Below are 12928 nucleotides of genomic sequence, written 5' to 3' on the forward strand. Positions count from 1 at the left end.
AACCTTTGGTGAAGGTGAAGTGGTGGCTGTATTCACCTGCTTATTGTTAAATTATTAAACACTCTTGTATCACAGTAACTTGTGATTAGGGGATCTGACTTCTTTTGCCTTAAATCTCTCAAAGGCTACTGATTTTGTTTCGTAGGCACCAAGCAGCCTCCTTGATGCATTGGAACAGCACTTAGCCTCCTTGGAAGGAAAGAAAATCAAAGACTCTACTGCTGCAAGCAGGCATGTTTTAAATCTTCCTTGTAGTTGGCACTGAATACTGGGCAGTGCTTGAAGCTTCCTCAAATACGCTTTGCCTGTTTTGATCTTAAGACAACTAGTGGAACCAGTTTATATGTCAAAAAGAATTAAATGTTAACTACTTTTCCGGGCTGTACCACTTCGAACAGCAAGGGGATAATTACATGTTTGAAATTTTCTTAATGGAGGAGAATTCACAACATAAGATCACATATCAAAGAGAAGGCTGTACTGAGCCTTTCTGCTTATTTGCATAGAGTTCTGAGGAAGTATTTAAACTCAAAGGTCCACACCTAACCTTGAAGTGCTACAGTCCAGGGTAAGCTTGGCTATTTGATGCTGCTAAATGTATACACTGACTTCAAATGCCACATGGTAGCTCCTTATAATCATTATGTGCAGTGGCTGCTCCATAGAGAGCTGTCGGGAGTGACGGACCTTCCAGGGGAAGCACAACTACCTATCCTCCTTGTTTCCATGCCAAAATGTGGGGTAGAATAGGGAAGGTGTGACTATTATTATTATTTATTATTTAAAACATTTCTATGCCGCTCTATCTTCCTGGAAAGCTCAGAGCGGCGAACAACTCTATAATAAAAGAACATAGACAAAAAATACCTTATAAAAACAAGACATACAACCATAAATACAAAGTTATAAGATAAGGTTAAAATAGTAAAACTATATACAGTAAAATAAACAACATCATTACTCCATAGTCTCTCATGGTCAAGAGATTTCCTATTCCTCAGTCCAGGTTAAATGCGAGACGGAAAAGGAAGTCTTGACCTGGCGATGGAATGCCGGAAGCGAGGAGGCCGACCGGACCTCTATTGGCAAGGAATTCCAGAGTCTAGGGGCGATAACAGAGAACGCCCTGTCTCTGGTTCCTGAAAGATGAACTTGTGTGGATGAAGGTATCCTAAGGAACGAATTATTGGAGGACCTGAGAGAATGGGGGGGGTTCATAAGAAGACAACCGATCGGACAGATAGACAGGGCCCAGGCCGTGAAGGGCTTTAAAGGCCAACACCAGCACCTTGAATTGAGTCCGGAAGCAAATCGGCAACCAGTGAAGCTGTTGCAACAGGGGGGTTGTACGGGCACGAATGTCAGCCCCTGTCAGCATTCTTACTGCTGCACGTTGAACTAATTTAAGCTTCCGAACTGTCTTCAAGCAGTCCACCACAGCAGACACCCAACAGGGATGTAGAAGCTGATGAAGTAATAAGCACCTGATGATACTCGTCACTTGTAACTATGATGATGTTAAAGCTAGGAGGGATCCTTGGTTTATGTCACCTAGTTACCAGCAAAGTATTGGGTTATTTGTGTTTGGAACTGATAATTGTGAAACCTTTCTTTCCCCCCTTTTAATTTTTATTACAAAAAGTACAAATTTGTGAAGAAATACAGAAGAGTTTTAAAGATTAAAGTTATAAATAAATTAGAAAAGGTATGTAAAAGGCAAGCAAACATCATACATGCATTAACAGAGAAATAGAACAAAGGGAGAAATGATAAAATAATTCAACAAACAGCTTTTCAAAAAAAGAAAATAGATACTTGTAGTTTAATACCATTGTATCTTATATAGAGCTACATTAATGTTCCATCCCCTCCCCCCATGCCCCCTAAACCTATTCTAGGTGTTCCCCAAACCATATAGAGCAGATTTGGGGGAGGGTGCAGGCCACACATGGGGGAAAGAGAAAGAAGTTTTGTTGCACAAACATAAATTCTTGCACTGACAGGATGTTAGTTGAATGCTCCCCATAGTCTTTCACGTTATCTTACTACTCGTCGGTCCCTGCTCCAGAAACTCCTAGCTATTTCGCTGGGAACCTATAGTTAGTGCTTCCTTATATTCCTCCTGCAGTTTCATCATCTTAGTTTTATTATCTGCAACTATTCCCATATTTTCCTAATCAGTTCTAATTGAGTTGTTTTTTCTGTTTTTTCCAGTGTTTAGTATCCTCACTATTGTGAATATATATAATAACTGTATTTGATTTTTTTTTGGTATGCTATAGCTCAGAACATTTAGTAAATATGTTAATGGGTTTGTTATTAATTAAAGTTGAAAAGCTTCATTTATCACTTCAGCCATCATGTTCTAATAGCTTTCTGCTTTGGGGCATTTCTGCCAAATATGGTAGAAGTTCCCTTTTCTTTGCTGCGCAGAACCAGCAATGGCCATGCCTCACTCTGCTCACAATTTTACTTTTCCAAGGGGAACAATTCCATTGTATAGCCATCTCAAAATTAGTTTTCTTTATAACTAGTGGACACTGTGAAGGAAGAGCTTTTCTTGGTCAAAATGTTCCATACCCCATTGCCAACTACATTTATTCTGTTTGCTTTACATATATAAGTCTTGATAGTATTTTTTTAAATATCTGATACGTTCTTGAAAATACTCCTGTTTTCTAATACTCTCTCAAAATCTGCCTTTTCCCTATTATGTAACATTTCCTTATGTACACATGTCATTTGTAAAAATTGAAAGAATGGAGGATCAGTCTCCAGCCTTTCTGTCACTAGTATCTCCTTTTCTTTCAAATTTGAACCGTTCCTAAATGCCAGACTGAGTTAAATCTTTGTTCATCAAATATAGATGCAAGGAAAGGCAGGGTATAAATTAAAGTATGACTTGACTGGATACAACTTTCTAGAAGGACTTAACCTGCTTATCACGGCAAACCAACCACACGGCAGTGGAGGAGCTAGTGGAAGCAGCTTCATCTTGCCTTCATCACTAGTGTAGCAGAAATAAACATTTGTCACAAATGTTTATCTTGAAGGTAAATCGATACAGCTTCTAGGCTTCAGGACCTACCAAGGCAGACTAAAGACTAAATAAGAACATACCATGTGGTCTAGGCTAAACTAAAGTGGTGTCTGACAAAGTTACAGTATTTTATCACTGTGAAGCCCTAGAGATTGTGTGTGCTTTGAATGGCTCATTTGTAAAATCATGCCAGTGGGACATGATCCATTGTGAATATACTGAACATAGCCAGAGGATGTGTAGCATTATTTATTTATTTATTTATTATTTAATTTATATCCTGCCTTTCCTCCCAGCAGGAGCCCAGGGCAGCAAACAAAAGCAGTAAAAACACTTTAAAACATCATAAAAACAGACCTTAAAATACATTAAAACAAAACAACTTTAAAAACATTCTTTAAAAAAGCTTTAAAAACATCTTAAATAAAAAAGGGTTAAAAAATATTGTTTAGGAAAAAAAGGTTTTAAAAAAAATATTGAAAGCAATTCCAACACAGACGCAGACTGGGATAGGTCTTAACTTAACAAGCTTGTTGAAAGAGGAAAGTTTTCAATAGGCAGCGAAAAGATAACAGAAATGGCGCCTCCTTAATATTTAAGGAGAGGGAATTCCACAGAGTAGGTGCCACCACACTAAAGGTCCGTTTCCTATGTTGTGCAGAATAGACCTCCTGATGAGATGGTATCTGCAGGAGGCCCTCACCTGCAGAGCGCAGTGATCGACTGGGTATATAAGGGGTAAGACGGTATTTCAGGTATCCTGGTTCACAGCTGTATAGGGCTTTGTACCAGAACTGGAACCTTTAACTTGGCCCAGTAGCAAATAGGCACCAATGCAATTCTTTCAGCAGCGGGGTGACATGTTGGTGATACCCTGCCCCAGTGAGCAGTCTTGCCGCCACATTTTGCACCAGCTGCAACTTCCAGACCAACTTCAAGGGCAGCCCCACATAGAGAGTATTACAGTAATCCATCCTGGAGGTTACCAGTGCATGGACAACAGTGGTCAGGCTATCCCGGTCCAGAAATGGCCGCAGCTGTCATCAGCCGAAGCTGATAAGAGGCACTCCTAGCCACGGAGGTCACCTGGGCCTCTAGCGACAAAGATGGATCCAGGAGCACTCCCAGACTACAAACCTGCTCTTTCAGAGGGAGTACAACCCCATCCAAAGCAGGCAACTGACCAATCATCTGAACTCGGGAACCACCCACCCACAGTGCCTCTGACTTGCTAGGATTCAGACTCAGTTTATTGGCCCTCATCCAGCCCACCACTGAGTCCAGTCACCGGTCCAGGACTTGCACGGCCTCTCCCTATTCAGATGTTACAGAGAAATAGAGCTGGGTATCGTCAGCATACTGCTGACACCGCCTCAAATCTCTTGATGACCTCTCCCAAGGGCTTCATACAGATGTTAAACAGCATGGGGGACAAAATGGTACCCTGTGGCACCCCACAGCACAACTGCCAGGGGGCCAAAAGACAGTCGCCCAATGCTATTCTCTGAGAGCGACCTTGGAGATAGGATCAGAACCACTGTAAAACAGTTCCTCCAATACCCATCTCACCAAGTCGGCCCAGAAGGATACCATGGTCAATGGTATCAAAGCCACTGAGAGATTAAGTAAGAATAACAGGGTCGCACTCCCCCTGTCCTTCTCCCGATAAAGGTCATCCATCAGGGCGACCAAGGCCGATTCAGTCCCATAACGAGGCCTGAAGCCAGACTGGGATGGGTCAGGATAATCTGTTTCATCCAAGAGTACTTGCAATTGCTGCGCCACAACCCTCTCAATCACCTTTCCTAAAAAGGGGGCATTTGCAACCAGTCGGTAGTTGTCATAAACCAATGGGTCCAGGGTGGGCTTTTTCAGAAGTGGTCGGATCACCGCCTTCTTCATGGCGCCTGGAACCACTCCCTCCTGCATTGATCACACTCTGGATCCACTTGGTCAAACCCGCTCGGCAAGCTTTAATAAGCCAAGAAGGGCAAGGGTCAAGAGGACATGTTGCTGGCTGCATCATCGCAAGCACCTTGTCTATGTCATCAGACTGCATCAACTGAAACCGTTCCCACGAAGTTGCAGCAGACGTTGCACTGGACACCTCATTGGGGACTACAGTAGATGTGGAGGGGGCATCAAGACTGCTACGGAGGTGAGCGACTTTACCCTCAAAGTGCCTTGCAAACAATTCACAGTGGGCCTCCAAAGGGTCTAAAACTCCTGGAGTTCATGTCAACAGACCCCTGACAATACGGAAAAGCTCCACTGGATGGCTACTTGAGGATGCGATGGAGGCAGAGGATGGGCCTTCTTTGCAGCCCTCACCACCACACAGTAGGCATGGTTATGATGTTTTACTCGTGTCCGATCAGCCTCACAGCACATCGTTCACCACTTGCGCTCTAGTCATCGTCCAGCCTGTTTCATTTCCCTTAGCTCACTGGTGTACCAAGGTACAAACCAGGTTCCACAATGCCGGAGAGGCATTAGCATTAGTGGATTTGTTAACATCTCCAAGCTGTACACCATCAAATCACCCTTAGGTGTCCAGCGAGGTGGTTTCAATTTTACTGCCTATTCGGAAGCATAGGCAAATTTGCTTCCCAGGTTATGTCCACAAAAGAAGAAAGTGTCTCATGTTTACCATTTGGAATGAAACTAAGCAAAGCTCTTTTGAGCATATTTTTTGCTATCATGTAATCTATATAACTGCCAGGTTTCCTGCTGTCAACTTTTCCTAGGGCTACCACTCTTTCCAATGCGGTCTCCTCCCTTGCAAGCACTGGCCTGTCGCTCACCAAAGTAGATGAAAGGGAAAAACAAGCTGCGCTAGAAGAAGAACAGACACGTTTAAAGGCTTTAAAGGTGAGCATGGTTTTTTTTCCCCCCTTTTGTGCTAAGAGTGGCATATATCCTGTCTTACTCTTACATGGCAGGGCTGGGGAGACAGTGTGATGCACCAGTATCGTTAATGTCAGACTAGGATCTGGGAGACCACACTGCACAAATTTTACTTTATTTTATTTATTTTATTTGATTTCTATACCGCCCACAGCCAAAAGGCTCTCAGGGCGGTGCACAACAGGGAATAAAATACAATAGAATCACAAGAAACAGTAAAAACATACATATTAAACAATTAAACAACCTGGTATACAATAAGAGCTAAAAATAGATTAAAGTAATAGATTAAAATGCCTGGGAGAATAAAAAGGGTTTAACCTGGCGCCACTTAACCATGAACTCTCTGGGTGGCCCTGGGCCAGTCATGTTCTCTCAGCCTAACCTGCCTCATAAGGGGGCTGTGAAGATAAAGAGAGGGAGAAGAGCCATTATGCCACCTTGAGCTCCTTGGAGTAAAGGTGGGATATAAGTGCAGTAATAAAAAATTAAAAGAACCTCAGGCCTTGGGGCTGAATGCAGACTTCCAAGCCTCCCTGTCTAGCCCTTGGGACGCTGTGCATGCTGTACCCCCCACTGGTCCTGCTCTGCACTCTGCTTGTTTCACCTGGATGGAATGTGTCCTTGAAATATGGTCATACCTCTTGCTTGCCTGGCTGGAGAATGGAAGGTGGTGTATGTCTCATCACTTGCGTGCAGCCCCCGGGAGGCTGCCCACAAAAGACTGGAAGGCTCCCCTCTCCTGGTATGCCATATTCAAAGACTGGAAAAAAAATAGGCTGTGGGTCCCAACTGACGAGAGTGGCTTGTTCTCATTCATTTTAAAGCTATCTGTGAATAATGGGGGCATGGGGAGCAACTTTCCTGTTGCTCAAGAGTTTGGGGCTATTTATGAAATTTGGGACTAACTTGAACTATAGGATTCTTACTTTCTAGGCCCTTAGCCTGATTTTTTTTCTGGTATTGAACCATCAGGTTACACAGAGCTATTTATAAGACTATGTAAAAAGAGCAAAAAACGTTATACTCTGTTACTCATTTGTAGTTTGCCTACCTCCTTTTAGAGGCCTTAATAGGGCTTGTATCTAGGGCATGGAGAGCTTCCTAGACTGTTGATTGGGCTGCTCAGGAAGAAAGACTCTTGCTTGGAGGTGACAGAACAGATTCAAATTATTAACTTGCTGGCACTACCAAGACTGTGCATGGCATCTGGGCTTCTCAAGTAAGCTGAGCAGCTTCCCCCATCCCTCTAAATCAGTGTTTCCCAAACTGTGGGACTCCAGAAGTTGCTGGACTACAGTTCCCATCAGTTCCAGCCAGCATGGCTAATGGCAAGGAATGATGGGAACTGTAGTCCAGCAGCATCTGGAGTCCCACAGTTTGGGAAACACTGCTCTAAATCATCCCTGAATGGTGGAAGGGGCTGTTGGTCTTGGAATTCAGGAAATTAAAAAATCCCTGTGTCCCTGATGGTTCATTTATACAGGTTCTCTTCAAAACAAGCATAGATAGCTTCAGTACAGTGCCATGGGCTTCTACAGAATCTCATGAAATAATGCAATAGCCTGTAACATACCATATCTTGTAGAGGGCTGGCTGCTGTTTTTTTAAAAAAATGGAAGATTCCCCAGGGGAGCAATGGTGTTTCAGTGACAAAGCACATACCTTGCATGCATCAGGTCCAGGGTTCAGTCCCTGGTATCTCCACTGAAAGGAGCTCAGGTAGAAGCTGATACGTAAAATCTCTGCCTGGGACCCCCGTTAGCTTCTGCCAGTCAAAGTAAATAATATGGAGCTAGATGAATGAATAGGCAGCTTCCTATGTTTCCATGTTTTCCTTGAATGGAGCTGTTTTCCTTCAAGTTTCTGTGTAAACATATTTGGTGAGGCTGATTTTTATTGCTGTGTGGGGTAATGACAAATGTTTTACATGCAGCCGCTCACTGGTATCAACAGTGGCCACTGTCGGAGGGCTTTCTTCCACTTAAACTTACCAGCTGTTACAAGCAAACATTTTTTCTTCTTATGTTGGCTTCATTTCCCAACAGGAACAACGTCTAAAAGAACTTGCAAAGAAACCTCATACCTCCTTAACAACAGCTTCCTCTCCTGTGTCTAATACAGCAGGAAGCATAATGACTACACCAGCGATTGACATTTTTTCCACACCCAGTTCTTCAAACAGGTATGCCCTTGCAGTATGTCAGCACTGCTCCAAATCTGAAAGGATATTTCTGGCCGGAGTGCATTCTTAAGATGAGGCAGTTCTGTAGATATTTTTTTTATTGGGCAATTCTTTGGCTTTGACGGAGGCTAACAAAAGGTTAGCTTATTAGTGCGAAGGGGAAATAAGCCATACATCCTGGTTAAATGTATAAGAGAGGCAGTGATGCTTGTGTACACTTAACTATACAACTGCTTAGGACACTCCTGGCTTCTCAGGAAAGAGTAAAACTATCTTGTAATTTGTAGGATTTTTTTCAGTGGGCCAGAGCTGTTTCTTTTAACACTGTCACCTACATGTGATACCTGAGCATGCAAGTATAAATTGTCCTATGCAGTTAAGGGCTTTGTTTGTTAAAAAAATTAGGTCAGGAGATAACAATCTTTATTTGGCAACTATTAATGTTGCTGGCTTAACACTGACAAGCAGAACAGTGCAAGAATCTCAAATATTCAAACACGTGCATGCTCTAGACTCTCTAAAACCTCTCTGGGAGATGTAGAACTGGAGCTTTAATAAGATATAGATTGCTGGGAAGAACGCTGTGTGGTTGGGTGCTACATACTTACCATCACCAGCAATTCCTGCAATTGTGGACGTTGCCTAATTATAGAAGTAGCAGAGGCTGCGACAGTGTATTGCTGATGCAGTTGGATTCCTAGAATAGTTTGTTGAAAGAACCACACAGAATGGTTGTGCGCACTATTGCTTTGACTCTTAAGCAGCACCATTAAATCTGAGACTAGTCCAGCCAGATGAAAGCATTATTATATGTGAATTTCTGAAAAAATTGTAACTTAGCCTTTAAAGATTAGTTTGACCCATTCCAATCTGGGTTCAGGCCTGGTTGTGGAACTGAATCGGCCTTGGTTGCCCTGATGGATGACCTTTAACGGGAGGAGGATGGGGGGTGGGACCCTGTTGTTCTTACTTGATCTTTCAGTGGCTTTTGGTACCCCTGAGCATGATAGCCTTCTGACCTGACTTGGTGAGATGGGTATCAGAGGCACTGTTTTACAGTGGTTCTGATCCTATCTCCAGGGTCATTTTCAGAGAACAGAATTAGGTGATTGTATTTTGGCCCCCTGGCATTTGTGCTATGGGGTGCCACAGGGTACCATCTTGTCCTCAATGCTGTTTAACATGTGTATGAGCCCTTGGGAGCGGTCATCAGGAGATTTGGGGCGAGGTGTCAGCAGTATGATGATGATACCCAGCTCTGTTTCTCTGTAACATCTGAATTGGGAGAGGCTGTGCAAGTCCTGGACCTGCGCCAGGACTTGGTGGTGGACTCGATGGGGGCCAGTTAACTGAGTCTGAATCCTAGCAAGATGGAGACTCTGTGGGTTGGTGGTTCCTGAGTTCAGATAATTGGTCAGTTGTCTGCTTTGGATTAGGCCATGAAATGGAAATGGACTGCCTTGAGTCGATTCCGATTCATGGCGACCCTATGAATAGAGTTTTCATAGTAAGGGGTATTCAGAGGGGGTTTACCATTGCCTCCTGCTGAGGCTGAGAGGCAGTGAGTGGCCCAAGGTCACCCAGTGAGCTTCATGGCTGTGTGGGGATTCGAACCCTGGTCTTCTAGGTCGTAGTCCAACACTCTAACCACTACACCACACTGGCTCTCAGGCCATAGGGTTGGATTAGGCCGTACTCCCTCTGAAAGTGCAGGTTCATAGTCTGGGGGCGCTCCTGGATCTGTCTTCGTTGCTAGAGGCCCAGGCGACCTCAGTGGCTAGGAGTGCCTCTTACCAGCTTTGTTTGGTAAAACAGCTGCAGCCGTTTCTGGACTAGGATAGCCTGACCACTGTTGTAATCTCTAGGCTGGATTATTGTAAAGCACTCTGTGTGGGGCTGCCCTTGAGGTTGATCCGGAAGCTGCAGCTGGTTCAAAATGTGGTGGCGCAACTGCTCAGTGGGGCAGGGTATTGCCAACATGTTTCCCCACTGCTGAAAGAATTGCACTGGCTGCCCATTAACTACCAAGCCAAGTTCATGGTTCTGATTTTGGTGTACAAAGCTCTATGCAGCATTTGGGGGGGGGTGCTGCTGTTCCAAAGGGGGGAAAAGTCAGTCCCTCTAGGCATGCTCAAGTCCTTGGGCTAGTACCTCTTTTGATCTTACCTTGGGTTCCTAGAGCTGAATTCTGCCACATCTTGTGCATGCATGCATGTGCCTACACAGAGCCCTGTGAATATTCCATTTAGGAACCATTGTGGTAATTGGAAGATCTTGCTAGGTTTTATGAAAGAAAGCAATGCTGCGCACGTCTTTGATAGTTGCTCTCATTTGTTTCCATAGCACATCAAAGCTGCCAAATGACCTCCTTGATTTGCAGCCAACCTTTCATCCCTCTGTGCATCCTATATCCTCTGCGCCACAAATAGGAGGGACCTGGGGAGGTAAGAAACCCAGTTAAATCTCAGTTGTGGTTCCTGCGTAGTCTTTACTATTTCACAGACTCAGTTATACCTCCTTGCTAAATTAAGTAAGAAGGCATTTCTAAATGGGTCAGAACTCTAAAAACCATTGTTTGGAGGATCAGAAACAAGCTACAGACTGTAGTGTCACTTCACTTTCAGTTTCCTATTTACCAGCAACCATAATTGTATTTTTGTGGCAATGATTTTATTTTCTTGTGATCCTTGAATGCTAGTTGGATATTTTAAAGTTTGCAGTGATGTCCAGATCATCGCACTGTGATTTGGCTTTGCCCTCCAAGCATTTATTGGAAAAAAACAGACTGGGATTTTAATAAGCTAGCAAAACATGGTTTTGAGCTGAATAGGAAATTGCGAAGGGGAAGGAGGGAGAGGAATCGTGACAGAGAGGAAAGCAAGGAGATCACAGATTTTTCCCCAGTCCTGTTACAGAATCATCTGAACAGGATCAAAGTCTTCAAAATAAGTTGAGCAGGAAGAAAGGTGAGAAGCAAGCAAGTCATCACTAAATAAAGTGGGACTTATTAATAAGTATGTCAGGACTGAGGTCTTAGAGCTAGAACCTAATTGCCCTCCTCTTCCTGCCGCTGCCACCATTGCTCCCTTTTGCACCAAACTGGTGAGCTGGTTCCAAACATGTGGTGAAAAACCTTCAGGCTAATTCTAACACCAACAAATAAAGCAGGGAAGCTGCAATCTCTGGTCCTAATCTATAAATCAAAAGGTTATGTGTGAAAAGGACCTAGGGAACTGATTTATACTGAGTCTGTCAGCTGATTGGTCCATCTAGCTCAGTATTATCCACACTGGCTGGCAGTGGCTCTCCAGGGTTCCAGACAGAGGCCTTTCCCAACCCTGTCTGGAGTTGGTGAATCTCAGACCCTTTTGCATGCAACGCATTCACTGTGCCATTAAGTTATGGTCCTTCCCTGTAGCTGCAAATGGAAGATGTGGCTGAAACTGAATGAATGTTTCATTCACCTGGTTTATAGCCTTTGGTACTGCTTAACTGAAACTATAACTCTTAGGGACTTACAGCATTTCAAGAACAATATTACCAGTTTTCTAAATCTATTAACATTACTAACAATGCAAACTATGCTTAACATACAAGACTTGAAAGGATATTAAAAAAGAAATGGGGAAACTCTCTAGGTAATAACCTTAACTCCCAGACTGGGAGCTACACTTGAAAAAGTTTTGCCAAGTCCCTCCAAAATCTTGGCTGTTTAGAGTATTCTTTGGAGGCTCCCTGCTCTGATTTAAGAAGATATAGGTGATGCTAAATATGGCCTTGAAAATAGGTGTATGGTGAAACCAACTGATTTCAGTGAGCATAAATATGAAGAGTGATGTACTGATTTGTGCTCTTCAGCTACCAGAATGTAAGTTCTTGTCAAATGCTTGTCTAGGAAAGGGGTAAAAATGGCTACTTCACTTGATTTGTAGTGATCAGAATTAAGCCAAGAGAAGATAGTAGGATTACCAACAACACCCCACCCCCTCAGTTTTGAACATAAATTTGGCCATTGCTGTGGCACACCCGCTGTTCTGGAATGAAAAGAAAAATACTGGTACTGTACATTTAATGATGCAACAGTGGTGATTTCTTTTCACCAACTGACTTGCTGTGTGCAGGCTTCCAGAAGCATACAGGGAGAATTTCATTTTTAAAAATGGCAAAGATCTGACAATCTAAAGGATGAGACACAAAGGCTTGTTGCAAATTCTGTTTCCAAAAGTGTATATTCAAAGATCTATTAAATGTTATTTGGTCATAGAGAACTGAACTATCCCCCTTTTGTCCATGGAGCCTAGGCTTTAAAGACAGTGGCTTCCGAAGAGGGTCTTGGTGTTCATAGCAGGTTTTTTTTTAACTGGGAGAATAAGAAATCCTACCATTAAAATTTGAATGGGAGACCCTTTCTATATACTGAGAAAAATGTTTGCATTTACAGCCATTACTGTTTGTATATTGAGAGTTCCTGCTTTTTCTTTCCTGTCTGTTTATATTGAGAAGTTGCATTGTTCCATACACAATTATGTGAGGTAATAAGATATTGCTCTTTTCAGTTGCTTAAGTCTTTTTAATTTAAATGTTGGGTAATACCTCATAACAGATAGTATATGCATATTTCTTTGTAATGTCTGCAATGGAATGTTGTGTTGCAATGGATAGTATCTCATGGTTTATTTTGAGCTTCCATTTAACATCCAGTATCTGCAAATCTTGGTTAGAATTGAATCCATGCCCACTGTATTCAGAAATGCTTTAGATGTGATGGAGATGAAAAAGGGTTTGATGTGGGGGAA

The 12928-nt window shown here is 43.0% G+C and overlaps 1 protein-coding gene across 6 annotated transcripts in view; it reads left to right on the plus strand.

The window, feature by feature from the left end:
• The window catches only part of PICALM (phosphatidylinositol binding clathrin assembly protein), a 105090-nt gene that overhangs the window by 63298 nt on the left and 28864 nt on the right, over positions 1-12928 (plus strand). For all 6 annotated transcript variants that reach the window (XM_061628901.1, XM_061628902.1, XM_061628903.1 and 3 more), the window contains exons 9-12: positions 146-231; positions 5788-5911; positions 7996-8132; positions 10476-10576. In XM_061628901.1, the coding sequence (XP_061484885.1) occupies positions 146-231; positions 5788-5911; positions 7996-8132; positions 10476-10576 (448 nt within the window). The remainder of the gene's footprint in view (positions 1-145; positions 232-5787; positions 5912-7995; positions 8133-10475; positions 10577-12928) is intronic.

The sequence above is a fragment of the Rhineura floridana genome, chromosome 5 (assembly GCF_030035675.1).
Source record: "Rhineura floridana isolate rRhiFlo1 chromosome 5, rRhiFlo1.hap2, whole genome shotgun sequence".
NCBI lineage: Eukaryota > Metazoa > Chordata > Lepidosauria > Squamata > Rhineuridae > Rhineura > Rhineura floridana.